Below are 22,258 nucleotides of genomic sequence, written 5' to 3' on the forward strand. Positions count from 1 at the left end.
CTTGTGTCCGATCAGCTCATCTACCCATTAACTGCTCACGCTGGGGATTACATTTGCAGTGCCAGGCTGAGGCGGTTTCACAGGCAACTGCTTTTGCTTGTTTCCTGGCACACTGTACAATGGCTGCATCTCCAGGCAGCAGCTATGGGTAGCCAGAAAACAGTTTGGCAGTATGATTTCAGATTAATTCTTGTGCAATTCTGTAACAGCCTACCAGGCTGTGCAATACAGATGGCATCCTCACACTGACAGGCACGGTCCTGTGCTTTTGCCAAGAAACAAAAAACACAGGGAGGGGAAAGGCCCAAGCCTGCCCTCACACAGATCATCTACTGACCCGCATGCTCCTTTCTCCATCCTACCTCCAAGAAGTGCTAAAACACCTTCCAGTAGATCTAGCTGACCTCTAACATCTTTCTTTGTAACATGAACGAATGCTTTCATCCAAACCTCTTCTTTGTGATTTCTCCTGGACTAATTTACTCTCTAGTGAGCAAAGAAATCCACAGCTTTCGAGAACAATTTGACTTTTGAGATGGAGAAGAAGGGACAGTGTTGCAGGATTTGTACAGGCCTTGATTATTTCCAGTTCAAGACAAGGTCAGCTGTGATGGAAAAGCAGCAGTACCATAAGCTTCCACGTGCTTGCCAAGCACAGAACTGGCACAGCTCCAAATCCAAGTGCAATTTGATTAGAACTAAACTGGTATTGGAAATTACATTTCTAAGGCAAACATTTCTTTTAACCTGTGCTACTTGCCTTGTTTTTTAATGAACATTTAGTGTTATGTCTCACCACCCTCACAAAACCTGAAGAGAAATGATAACACAATCTCTTAGAGAAAATGAGATCTATGCAAATGCAGCAAAGTTTAATTTATGAATTAAGACTTGGAGTATTTATGGTTTATTTGCAAGAAATTAAACAAGGAGTTAGGCCTTCCTAAAATTTAAGTTCAAAATTCATTTCATACCACACAGGAATGCAGGCACACCTGTATCCTGCCATAAAGTCACCTTGGCCCCAGCAGTCATGGGTCAAACATACCCCAGTGCTGAAAGGGACTACGGACACCTAAGCTAATAATTAGCCAGATCTCCAATGTAGCTAATTAGCCTGGAGAGGCTGCCTCTCCTTGTTAGGGAGCACAAACAAGTAATTTCAGAGAGTAAGAAGCACTAGTAAGTATCTTTGCTATTACAGCACAGTGGAATACAGCACTTAGCTGTACTACTAGCATGGTCAGCATTAGCTCAAGGTCTGGACACTACGTTGCACCAAATGTGTAGACATGCCCCGAAACATTCAAGTCGCTCTCAGGCTACTTGTCCTGTACAGATTAACCCTGAAAAAGTAATCTATGGGAATCTTTTTCACCTTTTAAAAAAGGAGCAAAAGGAACTCAGAAGGTGCTAGTTCATTTCAGTTTTCATTTTGAGGTCACTTCCAGTCTTCTAGAAAGCCCCAAGTACACTTTCTGCTTGTTAGTCCGCTTACACTCCGCTTCTGGACATCATCCCACAGTCAGTTGAAGAGCAGAGACATCCCAAACACCTAGTTCAGGCATGAAGGGCAGGTCCCTTCCCCAGGTGGTCTGGGAAACCTAATGTCTGCAAAAGGCCTGTCAGAAATCAAAGAAATGTAGTAACAAGTGAAATATGTAACCCAAAAATTTACCACAAGGAAGCAGACATCTGGGGCGTCGGGTCTGGATGATTGTTCCATGCCACCAAACCTACAGTTTCCCAGAGGGTTCAAACGGCTAGAAGTCTGCAATTTGATGGCTGTGCTGTGGATATATTTATGTGGCAATCCTAATATCAAAAAGAACAACCAAACCAACAACAGGAGGACTGCCTTAAACTGCACATTGAATCTGTCTCACTCATATGAGTGCACTTGCTTCTTCTAAGTTTAAGATTTCTACTGAAAAATGGTTTAGCTTTTATAACTGATAACCTTGTGCTCAGTATGAAACACCATCTGCATTTCATTGGTGCCGTCTCACATTTATCACTAGCACTGACAATACTGAAGACCAGTAAAGACTGCTATTAAGATAAATTTATGGTAACAGCACAATACGGTCACAGTACATAGAGAACACAGAGGCCACAAATTCAAAATGAAAGAGGAACGAAAGGTCTTTTGCTGTCCCCTCAGACCAGTGTTTACTACTACTGGACTCATGGATACAAAGAGGACAGTTAGGCAATCAAGCGTATCTTTCAGTGGGTAAAGATTCATGAAGAAAGAAACGCTATATACAAAAGAAAAAGCATCGCACCCAGATGACTGACCAAATAACCATCAGTCATACCAACACTAGGCTTTATCAAATTTCTTCCTCTTCACAGTTAAATTTATGTCTATTCTAGAAGTTCACTATGTCTTCAGAATAGCCTGATTTTTAAAAACAGGTACTATTATTTTTAAACAAAGTTAAAAGGGTTTCCTATGTCTGCAGCAAAAGAGAACTCTCATTCTTGTTTTCCTTACCCAGAGTTCCCTTTCCTTTTCATAACCACCCACACACATACATGTACAGTTCCCAGTCCTTTAAGGCTACAGTCCAGAAATCACTTCACATTCATGCCAAGACTACTGTAGGGCTGAAAATGTTTTTGATTTCTTTTACCTCCACACAGAGTATTTATCTTCACCGTTACATATTCTCAAGTGTAGAGCAGTTGGTTGCTTTACACTCAAGAGACACAGTTCCAACAAAAAGTTCTCAACTTATAGCTAAAGCTACAAGCTACTTCCCAAGTAATTACAGTTAAATAATACAAAAGAAAAGGGGGATCATCATTTAAAAGAAAATTACAAGATGTTATTAATCATTACTGAAAGGACTGCTTAACTAACACTACCAAAATAACAACCAGACACTTCACAATGAGGCAAGACAGACAAAAAGAGTGTTTCAATAATCTGCTCTGAATAGCGCCTTCACTCTCAATTTTCATGCAACATTCCTGGAACAAAAACCACTGTATGACTTTCCTGCCCCTCCTTGTTACAAAAAAAATAAAAATGTGTTGTATCCATAACACCCAATCCACCAAGTTCCAAAGCAAACTGCAGAATATTTCTTCATATTTATTGTCGACTGTTTCTAATGAACAGAAGTTGCTCTGTTTCAAAACAGAAGGTAGACTGTTTGAGCAGTGACTGAAAACTCTGAGCTGGTAAATCCTAACTGAGCAGTAAGGGAAAATCACCCACTTGCTTTATTTAGTACTATACATTTTAAATTTTGCAAAATGGAACAGCACAATATTTTTCACCTTCTTCGGTCCTTCTGGTTCAGCTACACACTTTTACATGTTTGAATGTCAATCCCCAATTTTAATGCTTTCCTTCATGTCTATTCATCTTGTTTGCAAGGCTACAGAGACATCCACATTAGCACCAACAGCATCAAAAATTAAATGTTAGTTTTTCCCTCTTTCTGCTCCTATGTAGTTACACTGTACTCAGCCACCTTGTGAAGATTTCCCTACCTCACTGCTATTTGTTGACTTCAGATGATTCTTTAAAAGAAGGCCCATAAAATTTAGGTAAACGTTAAGGCAATTCAGAAAATTACATTAGAAATTCAGTAGGTAGCATTTTTCCACACTGAGTCATACTCTGAACTGATTGCTTGATAGGATGCTGGATGCTCTTTTGTTACAAGCAAGCGTTTCAGGCAAATGTAAACTGACAGTCCGCAAACTCCCCCCCTGCTTCTTCCATTCTCCAGTCCCTTTCCCCACCACTCCCAAGATGTTTGCAAATCTCTTGGTACACAACACTCCCCATGAAGTTTCAACCAGATGCAAAACTTGGATAATTTACGGGACATAATCTTTTGTTCTGATAACTGCAGGCTGATTTTCAGATGTGGTGGAGAGTGGATGGAAAAAAAATGAAAAATTTTTGTTAAAGAATATTTAGCATTTATATGGAAACACCAGTGGAAAGCTGAAACAATTGGAGCTTAAATAACAAAAGAAGTCAAAAGACAGGGACTGGTCATAGCCGACTAGCAAAACAAATTTTCAGTTGGTACTGCTATAAAGACTGCCAAGGCCTCTTTTGTGCAGGAAATCCACTGGAATATGGAACTTCACAAGAAAGCCAGTTTCCACATACATTCACATCCCAAGGCTAGCAGGAGTTCTGCGCTGCAGCAACACCTGCACCAAGGGCTGAGCTGCCACCATTTCACATCTGCAGCTTTTTATCCAGCTCAAGGGAAGTAATGCAGAAGGACTTCCAAAACAACATGCACATGGGACAACAGAAGTGCAAGGTAGTAGCTACTGGTAGACAAATCCAATTCTCTTCATTTATACACCTTCTGTTCTCACAGAAGAAAACATCTGTACCACACACTTAATACATATTACCCTCAGAAAGTCAGGAAATCCGTATGATCAAAAGCTTTTTAATAACACAGTTGTGGCAAAAAACTGGGAACTTGATTAAAACGAACTTATGCCTAAATGCAGGTGCTGCATGGCAAATAGCTTTCTGGCTGATAAACCAGAAACTTTTTCAAAAGATTTTCACATTTTACTAAATATATAAATAATTTTAATATTTTAACTTATGTGTTTGATTCAGGCAAATATTTACATCAGGCAAAAAACTGCAGTCACTATCGCTTCTTCCACATTGCCTAGGGTATTACACTAAATTTTCCCACCTCCAGCACAGAATAATATCCTTGATGTAAGGCTGGAGAAACATATTAGAGAATGAAAGAAGAAAACATTTAAACACTGATCAATTGATGCTTATTACCTGACTAAAGTTAAAGATGTGATGCTCCAATACTACTTCTACTAGCAATAGTATTACTAGTTCTCCATTAAGACTTAAAACCATCCAAATATCATTGGAGATTCTAACCTAACAGAAAGTGAAGGAGCATGCTCTGCTACCTCGTCAGGAAAGTATGGGCTAATTCCATACTCTTGACTTTTGATAGTACAGAAAATCAATCAGCCTTTTCTATTTTATAGCAGTTGACCTTCCACTCCGGGCAAGAAGTCCTTGCTGGCTACACTGAACAAATTCAGTGTGGAAACCACTGTGGAAACAGTCATTCTCCTGGTTTAGTTGCTACTAGCATGCAGACCTCATTGCACCAACAAGCCTATAGTTTGGAATTACCACTAATAAAAATAATAGTGCTACATTTCAACAAAATTTTAGCTCCAGGACAGAACATGTCCATGGAATATGTGCACCCTGGTAATGCACCACAATGTAAACTGACAGGTTCACAAGTCAACTACATACTTAACTCATGACATACAAAATGCTAACAAAATCTAGGAAAAACTAGCTACTTCCTTGCTACTTGTATCTGCTTTAAACAACCGATGTCTGTGCTGGCATAATAACAAGGATGTATTTTCTGATTCACCTTTTAGATGTAGGCTTAATTTTTCACAGGGGCTCAGGTTTCCTGATTAGATTACAAATCCAACCAGAACTCCAAAACTATTAAAGCAAATTCACTTCAAAAAGAAAAGATAAATCACGCAACAAGGTAGTTGACAAACTAAAAGCAGTTCTCTTGATTTTACATTACAGGCATGAGAGGCTCTGCCTCCATTTCTGGAACAATCCTCCTCTTCTGCACACAGCTGCTAGCCTGGGCACCGCTCTACCAGCCTCCCTCAGTTCCAGTGCACACAAAGCAGCAACACCTGATCCCGGGATCACTTCTGTCTGCTGAACGCTTCACTGCAGCTCCTTGGGGACAGAAAGAAAAGTCTCTTCTGACAAGCTTCTTCAGGGTCAAAACCCATTTATTTGTCTTAACTGAATTAAATCAGCTCCTCTTGGCACATAGCACTTCTGAATCGGGCATCTCCCAGCTGCTCTCAGAAATCATCAATGCAAATCGTTTGTGTTTTGTCTACATAAGAAGTTCATAGTACCCCATGCACTAGAGGTAGCACAGATGCTTTCAAAATGAGTATTCTTATATAAAATGAACTGTTTCAAATTGCCTCTAGAAATTCAACCTTATAACTGTTCACATAACAGGATTACAGTAAAAACAGCTTAGATGGCTATGGTCCCTGCCACAAAACTTATGACCAAATATCCAATTCTTCCGAGCACTTACCATCAGACAAGGTAAGAGTTCCTTTGGCTTAAACGAGACCTAACTGGACAGTGCATAGAGGAAGGTTCATGCACAGTTTTCCAGGATCGTTACTTAAGCTAACAATATACTTTGCTGGGAAACGGAAAACTACGATTTCACACAAAATAATACAGTAAGGCATTACTACTAAGGCTTATAAAAAGTTTTTGTAAAGGGTTATACATTTATTAAAAGCTACAGATATGCATACTAACGCATAACTTTAAAGCCATTTCAGACAGTTTTCCTCACCAGTACACAGAACTCAAAAGACTGGATGTTAGTGCAAGCTACAAATTCTGCATCACCAACTGCTGTGAATCAGGCAACTGCCTCCCATATGTTTCACATACGCATCACTTCCACTCCATGGCTTCAACCAGGTACTACCACTGCTCTCACAGTAAACCTCAAAAAAACCTCACAAAAAACAGCAGAAAATCATACAGCAACAAAGCTCTAGTGTACGGCCAACCTTATTTCCACTTAATTTCCTTTAGCATTACAAACAACATTTGGGGGATGGGGAGAAGGGGCAGAAGGCTGTTTATGCCAGCACATACTAAAGTAACAGACATTTAGAAAGAAAAATTGAATATTTAGAGAAAACTTCTCAAGCTAACTGGTGTTCTACAGAAATTGTCAGGAAGTATTAAGCAAGGGCTTCAAAGGGTGTCAGTAGATCAATACTATTCTTTTTATAGACTTCCCAGTGTTCACTAAAATAGGTACTTATAATTCTTCCAAGACAGTCTGCTTTTACAATTTCAGTGTCAAAGCTAAAGAGAAAAATCTCTGCTGTTTTAAAATTTAATATTTCGTTAACTCATGCTACGCAAAATTTTAATCACACAATTTAACTGATTTCACCACTGAATCTCAAGAAATGCTAAAGCAAGGAAAAATGATAGCAATGATGGCTCTTTCAGTTCTTAAAAACTCTTCCTCCTTTTTTTTTTTTTTTTTAAGTAAAAGACTGCCAGGGTTTTGGTTTGTTTGTTTGTTTGGTTTAAAGAAACATGACAGTTAAACAAACAGGATCACCTTAAGATCCTTCCAGAAAAGTTTTTCTTCCTAGTTTCAACTTCGACTTTGCTTGCCCATGCTTTATCACATGACTTAGGTTTACACAGAAACACAGAACTCTGACATCAAATGAAGTTCAACTGCAATGCAGCCCTTATGTAAGCCCCAACACATGAATAATTAGCAAGGCATATAGGAAACTACAAACAGCTTATTTCCCACAATACTTTTATCAGAGTTAACCATTTCTAGACCACTGAATTAAGGACCAGTGGGAACAGGACAAATTGAAACTAAGTGAGTGACTGATTCAGGACAGGGAGCAGGATTACATGGAACTAATGAAAGGAGAGGATTTCCATGCCTCTTGAAGTTTGAAGTCAGGACTGGTTGCACTTCACATACAATCATGTTTTTAACTAAACACATAATTGGATTTGCTGTCAAAGCCAGTCAACTGGTGTTACACAATATGTCAGATAATCTTATAAGCATCAGAAAGGATAAAAAATGTACACAATCTCTTATGTCTTTTCTGTACTACCTACCATCACACCAATATGGAGGCATCACAGTTCTCAGTTAAGAGTAACAAGACTTTAGTGCTGTGTTCCCCTGCAGCCATTGCAACGCAGCACATTTAGGTCATTGATCTCTAATCCACAGCAGCAGTGCTGGCAGAGGGGTCTTGCAAAGGCAGCAAAAATGGAGCAATACTAAGACTCAGCAGATGGAAAATAGCACAGCAGTGACACTCCACCTAAAATTTGCTGTCACAGGAGGAACCACTAGCTTCAGTACCTCTAGCAATTCTTGCTGGAACCATGGGTTTCTTTAAAAGAAACAATAAAACCTCATATTTGAAGACCTTTGTCTCCTACTTTAGTCAACAATTTAAAGTAAACAAACTAGACTTGGACTCAAACAAGTGAGAAAAACCTGACCAAAACAACATCATTTTTCCTTTTTCAAAAAAACCAAACCCTATATCCCATATAAGAGGTACACCTGGAGGTGTTCAAGGCCAGGTTGGATGGGCCCTTGGGCAGTCCGATTTAGTGGGATGTCCCTGCCCATGGCAGGGGGTTGGAACTAAACGATCTTTAAGGTCCCTTCCAACCCTAACAATACTAAGATACTAAGATACTAAGATACTAAGATACTAAGATACTAAGATACTAAGATACTAAGATACTAAGATACTAAGATACTAAGATACTAAGATACTAAGATACTAAGATACTAAGATACTAAGATACTAAGATACTAAGATACTAAGATACTAAGATACTAAGATACTAAGATACTAAGATACTAAGATACTAAGATACTAAGATACTAAGATACCAGAGGTCCTCCTGTAATCTGTACCCCTCCTGTGATTCTCTGCATCAGTCACAAGCACACTGAACCGAACAAGTCCAGTATGTGATGGCACAGAAAAGTATCCAGAAAGACATGTAGATTAGAAGAAAGGAAAAGAGCTCTGGCCTTCCTCGAACTTTTCAGACCTCGCAATACAACTGCAGTATCTCTGGCTGTACACCCTCCTGTCATTCCTACCTAACTTTGGTGGAAGAAAGAGAGCTTTGGTAGTCCATTTATTTTGGGAACAAAACTTTTTAGCTATTTCCAAAGTAACTGAAAACACCCCCTACTTTTGTGCTCCAATTGTACCTAGATCAATAAGCAACAGAAGTCTCCCCAGCATTTAAATACTGAAAGAATACTCAGAAGATGGAGTCATTGATACTCCAACACCATCGCTGACTCTAGAAACAGCATCAGATGCCCAAGACTTCACAGCTTAGTCCTGCACTGAAGCAAAACCCTAAAATAATTCACACAGATTATTTCAGTATTTCTAACTTTTGGAAGAGAGATGAGCAGTGTTCCCCAACCAGGCTCACACAGGCATGCAGAAGTAGGGACACTGGTGTATCTGGGGTATATGGCATCACCTACTCCGACAACTAGAAGCACATCCAGAGAATTCCCAGTACAGGTAACAGCTGCAGCAGAGAGAGACACTGTAAACACATCTTTCAGCTATTTCTCCCAGCAGTACCTTATGAGTTATCACTTTACATTACTACCTAGCATCACTTAACATCAAGTATTTGCTTTAGCATAGCAGTTTCCCTTCTGGTGTTTTCTTCATCTGCTTTTAAGATCTCCAGAGATGGAGCTTTTAGCCTCCCAACAGACAAGGAAAACAAGCCTCAATAATCTAATTTATGTATTGCAATTGGGAAGTAAAGTGACTCAGAGGGGAAAGGTCTTAATGTGTGTAATGCATTAACACCTGTAACCCTAGGTTACACCATAACTTAAAATTATGCCTTAAACTGATTGGTTTTGAATATTTCAGTGCCAAACCCAGAGCAATTCTGAAGGATCTGACATTCAGAAGCAAATCTTACAGAAATGTGAAGACATTCATGGCCAATGTATGATTAGGTGGCACTGAAGAACCAAACCAAAAACCCTACACCCTACAGAAAACAGCAAGAGTGACTCAAGAAAACCAAGTTCACAAGTTTAGTATTTCAATACAGTTACTATCACTAAAACATGTAATATACTACACTCAAATTGTAGCATTGTTGCTATTTCGAACAGAAAGTGGGTTAGAGTTACAATCCTACAGTTTATTATTTAATATCAGAATGAAAAAATAACACAATGCTAACTCACATAACTTCTGAGCAAATGAGAGGACCTCTGACACACACGCGTGCTGGAGTGACCATCCCCCTCTATACAAAGAGGGCAGCTAAACAGAACAATTTTCACTGCAATGGGGCAGTACATTACAAACATTCTTTGGTTAGGCATATAGCCTTGGCCAAAAGAATTTTAGTTTAAGGTGAAAAATGTATGTGTAAACTACAGAATACACGTGAAAAAGCAGTCAGTCATCCAGCTAGACTACAACTAGCCAAGTTTACTTGACATATCTGATAAAACTTGGAAGTAAGTAGTACTTCCTATCTGCAATCTGAGAGATCAAAAGTGCATATCCTCAGGAGATCCAGATATCATGAACTTCAGAACACTTTCCTCAGTCTACCAATACATTACTCTGTTTAAAACAGCAAATTGAACTTCAACCAGACAACTCTTACAGAGGCACTAGGCAGACATCCAGCAGTACAAACCAAGCTGAACGTTAACTTTGCCCAGTGTTCCACACTGGGCAATATGAACACAGAAATCCAAAGAAATAAATCAAATTTTAAAATCCATTTTTCATAGACAGGACAAAAACAGATAAAGCACAAATTATAATTTATTTCTAAAGAGCCATAAGATATTCAAGACAAGAAACTGATGGTTTGGGTTGTATTCACAAGATCATCACATGCTTCATGTGATAAACCACTGACTACTGCATGCATTTCTTTCTGACTTACAGAAGATACTGTTTGAACAGGCCAGAAAAACTGAAAGAATGAAACAGTCAGGAGGGAGGCAGGGGGAACAACACAGAGAAACAGACAAAATTTCCCCCATGAGGACAGTCAAGGATTGGTTGCCCAGAAAGACTGAGCAATCCTCATCCTCAGAGGCTTTTCCAAGACCTAACCTTACAGAGCCCTGAGCAACTTAGCCTGAATTTAGCTTTAACTCTGCTTTTAAGTGGGCGGTTGGATCAGATGACCTCCCAGGGTCTCTTGAAACTTGAATTAGTCTAAGCTTATGCTTCCAAATCTGTTCATGTGAACATGTTGACACACCTCTGTAAAGGTATTCTGACATCTGAATGAGATCATTCGACAGTGCTGACTTCAAGTCCTGGCACTCTACATACAGCTTCACAGAATTACAGACAAATGAAACGGAAAAGAGTTGGAAAGGTCATAGAGGTTATTCACCTGCTCTGCCTTTCCAGACCAAGGCAATATCAGCTATGTCCAAAACGCTCCCAGCAGTTCTCAGCTTGAACTGTTTTAAAGAATATCCTACCTGGGCAATCCCATCTCTCCACAGACATTTTGTTACAACGCATCTGTCCTTATGACAGAAAAATATTTTCTTAGGTATTTCTCTAGGTATTTCAAGAACTGTCTCTTAGCAATCTCCACTCCTCATATCTCACACATGGAACTGGTCACGTTTTCTAGACAAACAGTCATTTCTCTTTTCAATTCCCCCCAGTTAGTCCACATTATCCTTGAACTGCGTCACCCAAAACCAAACACTAGACATCAGCCAAGACATTAGCTGTACTGAACAAAGGGTATGGATTACTTTGCACCTTACACAAAACCTCCAGTTTCCATATACAATAATTTTCTTCTTTTGCCACAATACAAGACTGCCATTTCATGCTTAATTTTTATGTATTATTCAGTCACTTGAATTCTTCCCTACTGTGGCACGAAGAGTGCACTGGCCCTTTATTTTCAGTCAACTATGATGCAGGCCAACACCATTTTATGCAAGTGCCCTCTTCCCAAAGAAACATCTCAGCATTCAGCCGTCATGGGAGTTAAAAAATCAACAGAACTATCAGTCTTGCACAGGCCAGCCCTGCTTTCAGGGCTGCAAGCACCAAACAAAGCACTTTCATCTGAAGCTCTCAGCCGTACAACATTTATTCCTAATTTGGGCCTACCAAGGCCTTACTTGCTGATATTTAGAGAACAATGAGAAGTCCACTTGTCCCCAAAAAGCTCTGGTAACAATGACAATGGGATACATCTACAGCAACACTTTAAAACATAAAGCCAAGACAGTGCTTGACTAGATGACTAGCCAGTGTAGGCTCCTTTGGAGATCCTGTGGCAAAGAAAGAGAAAGAAAACAAACAAACAAAATCTCCCCTTAAACAAAGAAAACAAACAACATAAGTCTGAAGTTTTGCAGATTATGAAAGAAAAAAAGAACATTTAATCGCATTGATGTTTAATTGTCAAATAGTTTATCTATCAATACTGGTTCAGGCCTATCTCAGATCTCATTTTTAGAGCTCACTGAACACCAATCCACTTTTGCTGAACTCGAAGTTCTGCTAGTGAAGAGCAAAATGGCAATTGTATTATTTCTGAGTGATGGCTGACCAATTAGATCAGACAGAAGCATAACCCATGCTCTAAGTGATACAAATTGAACAGGTGGTCTTCTCTGTGACCAGTTACCTCTTCAAACACTGCTAAAAGCAGAATCCTACTCTCTGTCATGTCTAGAAAGCATATATTCAGATATTTATTCCCCCTTAAGCTGACATAAAAATATTTTTCTAGTCTTTAATGTGTTTCAGTTTGTCATAAAACAAAATCAACCATTCCCAAATACACCTGTTACTCACGCACATGATGCAGCTGTCAACCAAAAAAAAAAATGTAGGAGATGTTTAGATGGTATCAATACCACTAGTCTGCACAGTAATGTGTATAGATAAGAATTCTTAAAAATATCCCACCAATTCAAAGCCATAACATGACAGAGTCTAAAAATAATGATTTCACATGTACTTAAACACCAGAATTCAAAAGGAATGCACATGAGTCTTGGGAGTGAAATAAACCTTACCTGGACAACCTTTGTACTGTGAATCTGAAGCAACGCATAGTTTGTTTAGCAGGTTAAAAAAAGAAAAAAAGAGTAGCCAGCTATTTCCTACAGATCAAAGTGTCTAGTATAGGCATATTTTTTTTTCCTTTTCATAAAGAAACTGATGGTGGGAGGACGAAGTAACAAAGCCATATATGTGCTTTAGCAAAATAGTATTTTTAATTGTAACACTTTTCATGGAAGGTAATGACTAACTGGGTGTTTTAGTAGCAGCTGCTTTTCTTGCAATATTACACCAATATCACAACATAAGCATTTTAAATACTTTGAAGTTACATCTTTGGCCTGAGGAGTTTGTGTATTCTCATCTCGGATTTATACCAAAGCGCCAGTGGAGCACAGGGAAGGAAAACAATACTACAAAATTACAAAAGACTCACTACCTACACTCATTGTCCCCTGTTATCCTCATAAGGGTAGAGATGGGGACAGAGAGATTCTGTTCTAGGACAGAATCAAGCACAAAATAAAACAGGGGCACAGCTGCAGTTAGCAAATATCTTTAATCAATCTATTGAGTAAGAGACTTAGCAACCAAGATCTTGAGATAATGAGCTACTCAGACTGGCACTAAAGGTCTCAGGACTCATCTCCCAACTAATCCCATGCAAAAGAGAAGAGCTGTCTGAAGGAATGAATGTTCAGAATTACTAGCTTTGAAAAAAGAAAGTTAATTAAGTAACTTCATTTTCAATATTTTGAATAAGTTATATAATCAGACATCTTGGGTCAGTCTACCTTCCTACCAATTTATTCTAAGAAGATGCAGTCTCGCAGGCAACATGGTACCAAATGCTTCAAAGAAAGCGGTTTACCTGGATTCCTATACTCTATGCAATACTAAGAGTTGTACTGTACATCAGACATTTCTTTGTAGGCTAAGATTATCCCAGAATTATGCAAGACTCTTTTATTATTTGCAATATATTTCTAGAAAATATTCTCTTGTATGTTTTAAACTACTATTGATGACTTGCATAACCTTTTCATTCTCATTGCTAACAAGTCACATACTTCAATATAGTCTCTTGACCACCATTACTATTCCATAGCTACATAGCTTTTCAGTTTAAGACACCTCCTTGCCTTTGTTTTAGCAGTATTAAGCAAAAGACAACTAACATGGTTAGAAGTGTGATGAAAAAAGTAGGCAACGAAAAACTACACAGGCTTAAAGGAAGAGAACCGCCAAATGGTTGGAGCATTGACCCAAGATGTGGAAGACCTTTGGTCAAAACCACAAATGAGATTAAACCAGGCAAACAGAAAAGCCCGTTTGAACAAACTCTTCCATTATCAAAGAAAACCAGGCAGAAAAGATAGTGTCACACTTTGAGAGGTCTCACAAGAGAAACATTTTCTGTACTGTTAGCCTTCCATGTGTTCAATTGTGACAGCTGAACCATCATGCAATAGCATGTTACAGTTACTATTACCCACACTGAGAAACACATTATTCATTTTTTAAAGCATCAATTACTTTGAAAGTAAATGAAAGGGAAAATAAGTGTCCTTTAAAGCTACAGTATACAAAAGAAAGCATTTCAAGAAACCTGGAGTATTTAAGGGTGAATATGGAAAAACTACATTAAATTTAAAATGTCTTACAAAGAGAGGCATTTGTTAACCAACTGAACTATGCAGAGTTCCTGTAACAGCAGGAATGCAAGAGCCACCAGCGAGAAACCAAAAATCACCTAGACAACAAATCCTTTAATCCATTTTTAAATGCAACAATGGAAATGCACTGTTCAACTTGAATTGCTGTGTATAGTAGAAAAATAATATCATAACCTTCCACTAAGTTTCTGTTGCTCTTAGTTTTCCATGTTGAAACTCCACAGTAAAAAGGCTCAAGAGATATATGCAATTTATTTTTGTTAGGTAGACCTAAAGACGCTTAAAGGGTGCATTGTCCCTAACAGCAAGCCTAGCATTTGTCAGCTGATTAAAGAAAGATGCTCTTTAAACAAAAATTAATTATTCCAACAGTGGCCAGCTTTACCAAACCTGTTAGGGATACTAACAAAAATAAAGCACCAGATAGTATCCCCACCTCACTCCTTAGTTCCATACAGAGTCCATCCAGGAAACACTTTATGCCTATCAATTGTTAGGTCCAAATCAGCAGTTTTGCCACACTTTAAAATACATATTGAACAGACCTTCTCTATGCATCGAACTCACTGTGACACTGACATTAAACTCCTTTCTCCGTTCTCCATTTGCATCTTGTTGCTATGGTAAACACATCAAACAAGAAAACATGCTTGAAGAATAGGGTTGCATTTTTCCCTTTAGTCACACTGGAGCAAACACATTTATTGCAAAAAAGTTTCACCAGGGAAAACATGCAAACTAAAAAAAAAAAAAAAAAAGAAGAAAATGAACAAAGGTTTTAAACCATTTTAGAGGAGAGGAGAAGAGAAAAAGCACAAGAAAAAGCCACAGCTCATGTAGTTACTCTTGCTGGACTTGTTCAGATTTGATTTGATGTCTAATTGAATTTTCTTGTTCTCCAGTTCAAAATGACACTTTCAACTTCTTGGAAGTCTTTTACATTGGAATAATATTAGCTCTGGTACAGCAGCCATAGATAGGGCAGGATACTGAGTCTTTTCCTTTAACAGATGAAAACGCACCTAAAACAGCTTTATTTCCCCAGCAGTAATCTGGCAACAGAACATGAAAGGAAGCATTCCAGCAGCTGTCCCTGAGTGGGCAGCAAGAGCGATCTATAAAACGCTTAAAGCAAATAAAGGGGAAGCAGAGGAATGGAGCAAAGCTCCCTTGATCCCAAGCACAAGGGCTATTCTAGTACTATAGAAGAATTTACAAAAGTCACATAAAAACTGAAAATGTGAAGTCCTGAGTTGAGTAACTATGGAATGTCTAGGCCAACAATACAAATCCTAGCTCTCCATGAAAACACCATTAAATGGAAATTAGTGACTAAGTAGATGGATTTTCGAAGAGAAGTAAATTCCCAAGTCTTCTACAAACTTTGGAAAATGCCAGGTTAGAAATATAACTCATCCACAAGCATGAACAGGTCACTTATGCACACCATTCATTGCTTTTTCTTCTTCCTAAATTCAAGACACATACATCTTTTGGCAAGGAATATATGGCATCAAGGGAAATGTTCGAGTAGGATTTCTTTCCCCTGCATCAAAGAATGAGTTTGAGTTTACATCACAAGTTGTGGAAAGGGAAGTTTATTTCCTAGAAAGCAAGATCACAGATCTCAGCCTGCCCCAAGCAATATCAGTTACGGATGATCAAGTCGGATATGATGAAACCTGAATTAATTCAGCGGCAGATGGTGTCCTGTCGCTTTTTCAGCTAAAATGCAAAACATATGGATGAGGTAAAGTTTCACTGAAGGACAGGGGAATGTTTGTTTAAGTCAGGGAGCAAAGAGAAACATCAAAACTAACATAAGACATGAAACGTGAGCTCTCCAAAAACAAGATCTCTTTTGTGGCTCTCCACTAACAAACTCTCAATCCAAAACAGGTATTTCCCAACACTGAACATGTCCAAAGAAAATTACTACTTAATTCCGTTGAATAATTGTTTTTTTGTTTTTGGTGCGGCAAGCTTGCACGCTGGTAGACTACTGAACTTCATTATTACAGTTATTTTGAGACATTTTCCCCAAAATGAACTTCACATCTTCACATGATTGCAGGGGGGTAATAACTACTATCGAAAAGGAAAACTGGTTCATTTTAAGAAGCCAATGGGTAGTACTGTCATCTGTTGCTGTTGCTTATCCAGTTACAGAATGATTTATGAGAATGCTTAGCACTGTATGGAAAGCATGAAATGAGTACCTCTGTCTTTCAAAGCTTATGATATGTACCACAGCATGCATGGCCATTCAACTGACATTTGAGGACCTGTTCACGGTAGGAGGCTTAAACACAGCTGTAAATATGTGCAGAACAGCAGCCCAAGAAACAAAATCAATTTCAACAGCCATCACAGTGCTCCAAAACACACCTAGCAAAAAAGACATGTCCCTTCCACTCAGCTGCTTCTTTCCTAATCTATTTAACAGTAGCTGGATCTAGCAGAGGAGAACAACTTCAGTGTAAAAGGTAGCAGAAAAAAAGGCCTAAAAAGAGGAATACAAAGATTAAAATGTAGAGGAAAGCACAACAACATTAAACAGCAGATGCTGTGTGGGGAGGAAAAATACACAGAAGTAAGCAAAGGGGGAAAAAATGCAGAAGAGGTCCAGCTGTGGTCACACAGTTCAAGAATTGCAGGTATAAAAGAAGAAACCCAGTTTTGCTGTAACAAACCTATCAGTGGAAGGGTAAGGTTACAAGGAATGAATATATTCTATTTGCCTTATCAAAATTTAATAATGTATCCTGATTTCATGCCACAAGCAGCTTGATTAGTTGCAGAAATCTCTGTTCCTAAATTGAATTAGCAATCAATATATTTTTCTACAGTACTTCAAAGTATTCGCCTTTTGAAATACCAGAAGCAGAACCTGGGTGGTTTAAATGCATCAGCTACACTTATTTCTCCCACTGTCATTTGAAAAGTTTCCTGATAGACCCGTGACAATTTGCACATCTAATTTCCATGCTTGGCAAACACTAACATTTCATCTTTGTGAAGCAGTGTCACAAGGTATTGCAGACACCCAGGGTGGCTACAAGAAGAAAAATGTTTAGGTGATTCAGGCAAGAGTTGGGTGGTCAGATCCCACAGCCTCTCTACACAGGAGGAAGGCAGCAACACTTCCCCTCTTAGCTTGAGGAATGGAACACAAAGCAAGCACCAATCACAGCAGCCAAAGCAGTAGCAGTCAGGTACTCCAGCCAAAGTAGGGAAGAAGATGGTGCATACACACAAACATACTGAGAATGATGAGAAGTGGAAACTTTCAAAGCTCTGTTCTCTACTGTTCACTGATGTAAACACACCTGATTATAAAACAGCATCCTCTAACTCCTCTCTCCCCTGGTTCTTTGCATTCTACCCACTAACAGTTTCAGCTGGGATCCAGCTTTCACAATGACAACATGCCAAATGCCAAAGCCCTACTTCACATCTTATTATTGTCCACTCCACCTGAGGCGTGACCCAAGCATGTCTGAGTGACCATCTTACCCTTCTTGACTACTGGTCAGCTTCCTCAGCTATTCATCTTTTCATACTGTTCTTATTCTTTCTACTTCTTTCTTCATATGGCACCTCAAAACGCAACATTACAAATCAACACCGAAGCTTATCATCTATGTCTCAGGGCCTTCACTGACTCAGAGTGGATCAAGGCCATCTTCCTCTCTTGAACAGTTTTTTATTTCAAAGCTCCCTATTTTTACGTCCTCTCCATAGCAGGATCCAAATAGCAGATATCCTTCCAGGCTCCTCCATGCAAGCCTTCTGGTGAGCACTATCCAAACATTATTGCTCTCCAAGAGTTCCCTTGCTTAACATTTATCCAAAAACACAAAGGACTTATGTCTAACTCTCCTGTCTTCTCAGACCATCACTGCTATGATGTCCTAACCCTATGGCTCCAAGCCATATGGAGTGTGGATGGGCAATAACTGTTACCTCTTCCACTGGAGCTATTTCAATTCCAATGACACAGCTCAGGTCCAGCTGGTAAAAGTAAGCACAATTCTGACCCAATGATTACGGGCACTGACTGCAGTGACCCCATCCAGTCCCTAGATAGCTCATATGACTCTCTAAAACAGACTACTAGCTACTGAGGATCACAATCTTAGGCTTCCTGCACGCTGGGGAGACGAAGTTCTCGCCCACATGCTGTATTTTGGCTGTGGACACCACTAAAGTGGCAAGACACACAAGAACTAGAAGTACAACCTATATCCTTTTTGTGGTCTTGGTTCCAGAAATGTGAACTATGATGATTATACCATTTCAGAGCCTCCTTAGCAAAAGTTTATTTTCATATGCAGAAAAGGCATTTACAAAAGCAATACAGCAACCGCAGATTCACAAAAAGGATAGCTTTTCACATTTGAAAGAAAAAACAGTTACCCGACTAGATAACTACCATGAGGGCTCTCTGATTTCATCTGAAAACAGACAGTATACATGGTCACAGGTATAGCAAAGCTCTTTGTCGAAGTTGTACATCGTCATCAAAATTGTAACTCTGCAAGTCTTTCTGCGGCAGCTGACAACAGAGAAAGATTTTTTTTTTTTTCCCCTTGGTTGGGGAATTTAACATTAGTTACTGGATTATCTGCCAAAATGCTTTCAGCTTTCATGCTTCACTAAACCAGAGTATTTAGCTCTTCCTTCATAAACCCATTATTACACTGAAGAAAATAGGAAGCAATTAGCCTACAAGATGATAGCTTAAAGGTGGTGCTAATTGTAAAGAATGAAGTGTTTTTTAATGCTGTTGTATACAATTAGGTGAGATAACCAGGTTCTGGAAAAACAATTTGCTGAACATTTTCAGTGATGTCTGTCCTTTAACCTATGTTTAAGCAAATTTCAGCTTTGCAGCAAGTTCAGTGCAATACACCTTTGCAGTATCTTACTTCAGTTACTGCCACACAGACTGCAAACTAAAAGCTTGTCCTGCTGTAGAGCAAGCCTTGTTCAGGAAACAAACAGACAAAAACAACAACTAATTAATCACGACAGCAGAGATCATCTGAACTAAGCTCCAGTTCTCAAAAAGAGCTCAAGAACAAACCTAACAAGAAAACAGAATGCAACATTCATAATTCACGGTACAGACATGGCGCTGATACACAGCAAGTCGCCACACCAGTTGAATTATAGGACTGTGCAAAACACACAGCCAGAAATAATAGAAAATCATCTACAAAGAACTACTTGTGGGAAAAAAAACTGTGCCTGCTTTTGTGCATAATTGCTCAGCAGAGAGGGAGAAATCTTGTACATGAATAGTAATATGCCAAAATGAAGAAAGTAGACAAGAGAAAATACGCAATTCCTCATTACTAGTGAACTGCACTCAGATAAGAGATGCTAGTTAGACAACTATATTACAGAAATACGCCTTGTAATATTGGAGATTTGTTTTCAACAGCTACAGGTGGGTGATTTTAATTCACTTCTGCAAATTCTTTGCCATATATTATTTTAATATTTTGCACCAGTAGGTTTTATTTAATTCCTAGCTGCAACAAACCTCTGTATTTGTAAGTTAACTTCTACATCACTATTTTTTTTGGCTCAGAACATATTTAATATTTTCTCCAAATGACAGAGAGGCCTGTAAACCTGTAACACACCCTATTTTTAGGATCACACCTATCTCATATTTTCCTTTTTAAAAACACTATCTAATTATGCTTTGGAATAATACTTCCCTGTACTTTATGTAAGAAATGCTTCAATAGATAATAACACTCACAAACAGAAAACGCTGCCATAGTCGGCAAGCAGACTTTAATGAACAACTACAGCATACGCTCCACGTTATCATGCAAGGGTGGCATTTCTGTATTTACTGAAAATGTTATTGAACCGTCTCTCCCACGCGCATGCTCCAACAACAGCACGCAGTAACATCACTTATTCCTACACCCTTCAGCGAAAAAACGATCCAGCAGGAGCACAACCTTTGAATTATCTAAGAAGGTGAGATGTATGTAGTCATTCCAAGGACCTACTGGCAGAGACAGACCTTCCCTCGAGTTTGATTTCTTGTAGCATAACAGTCCAAGTGCGTCAGCACATGATATAAAAAAGCTTCTTTAAAGGAAAGAAATAAATCATCATTCAGTATCACAATTAAAACCCAAATACTGGCGCACACATACAGAATCACAGAATAGTTAGGGTTGGAAGCGGCCTTAAAGATCATCCAGTTCCAACCCCCCTGCCATGGGCAGGGACATCCCACTAGATCAGGCTGCCCAAGGCACCATCCAACCCAGCTTTGAACACTCCCAGGAATGGGGCATCCACAGCTTCCCTGGGCAACCTGTGCCAATATCTCACCACTCTCATGGTGAAGAAATTCTTGCTAATGTCCACTCTAAGTCCGCCCCTTTCCAGTTTGTACCCGTTCCCCCTGGTCCTATCCCCACAAGCCATTATGAACAGCCCCTCTCCAGCTTTCCTGTAGGCCCCTCAGACACTGGAAGGTCGCTATAAGATCTCTATCTCTATGCCTGTATCTCTACACGCATATAGATATTTCTCCTCACGTTTGAATCATGTAAAGACTTCTTGAAAATTATGGCATCCGTGGGCTAATCTGGAAGTTCTTCAAACAATTAAACAATATCTTCACATAAAAGAGCCAAGAGTTCACAGAACAGATTTTTATCTCTGGCAGAAGGGTAATTTGAATCAGCCGATGTTTTAACACGACTTAAGCTCCTCTCCCATTAGGACTTGGACATACACCTATTCCCATTTACTGCGAGGCGATGGAAGCCCGTCCCTCCCGGTGAGGGCAGGCACAGCCTCCGCGGGCTAAAAGCCTTTATCCTTCTAAAAATACCCTCCTGCCACGATCCGCTCCGGCAAAGCTCCGTGATGCAAGCGGCTCCGCTGCGGCCGGCGCTGCTTCGCTGCCATGAGCGAGCACTGGCAGCGCCGGGCTATAATTAGCCGGCATATTTTCAGGGTCCTTGATGAAAAGCGGAGAGAAACGAGCCAAAAGGAGCTCGGAATGTTAGGTGGGGGGTCCCCCCCCCCATTCCTTTCCCTGCAGGGGGTGTCCCCGGTGCCCAGCTCCGCTTACCTGACCGCCACCCGCACCGAGCTCTCGTCCTGCCCGGCCGACATCGCGGGGACTCGCCGGGGGGCAGCGGGCGCCGCTGCACTCCCCGATTACCTCCTCCAGCTCCCCCGCCACCTCTCTCCAGCCATTTTAGGTGCCTGAATGAATAGGTAGGAGCCGCGGCAGCGCGGGGCGGTTCGCGCCGCTCCGCCCTCCTTTCGCTGTCAGTCAGCGCCGGGGCGGGCACAGCCCCCGCCCCGCTCCAGCCGCAATGCGCCAGCGCGGGACACTCCGCGCGCCCCCGAGCGCGCCCCCGAGCGCGGCCCCGCGAGCGCAGCCCCGCCCCGCACGCCCCCGCACACGCGTCCCCTCACGCACCTGCCTCTCCGCACGCGCACCTGTTATTCGCACACATTCTTCACACTCATTCGTCTCTGCGCACACCGCTGTCCACACGCATCTCTTCACACATATGTGCACCTCTCACACGCACCTGTTATCTGCACACGCACCCCTCTGCTCACACGCCCCTCTGCACACACATCCCCTCTGCACACACACCCCTCTGCACACATACCCCTCTGCACACATACCCCTCTGCTCACACATCTCCTCTGCACACACATCCTCTCTGTGCACACACACCCCTCTGCTCACACATCTCCTCTGCACACACACCTCTCTGCTCACACATCATCCTCTCTGCACACACATAACCTCTGCTTACACACCCCTCTGCACACACATTCGTTCACACACCCGTTATTCACACACTCCCCAC

General features: G+C 40.3%; 1 protein-coding gene across 7 annotated transcripts in view; it reads right to left on the minus strand.

Moving 5' to 3' along the window:
• The window catches only part of KIF21A (kinesin family member 21A), an 88,573-nt gene extending 66,880 nt beyond the window's left edge, over nt 1-21,693 (minus strand). For 6 of the 7 annotated variants that reach the window (XM_054066404.1, XM_054066394.1, XM_054066383.1 and 3 more), the window contains exon 1: nt 21,499-21,692. In XM_054066404.1, coding sequence (XP_053922379.1) covers nt 21,499-21,542 — 44 coding nt within the window. In that variant the 5' untranslated portion in view covers nt 21,543-21,692. Of the gene's footprint in view, nt 1-21,498 lie in introns of all 7 variants that reach the window. The other variant, XM_054066427.1, reaches the window with a different exon arrangement.
• Between the last annotated feature and the right edge of the window lie 565 nt (nt 21,694-22,258).

This window comes from Cuculus canorus, chromosome 1, assembly GCF_017976375.1.
Source record: "Cuculus canorus isolate bCucCan1 chromosome 1, bCucCan1.pri, whole genome shotgun sequence".
Taxonomy (NCBI): Eukaryota; Metazoa; Chordata; class Aves; order Cuculiformes; family Cuculidae; genus Cuculus; species Cuculus canorus.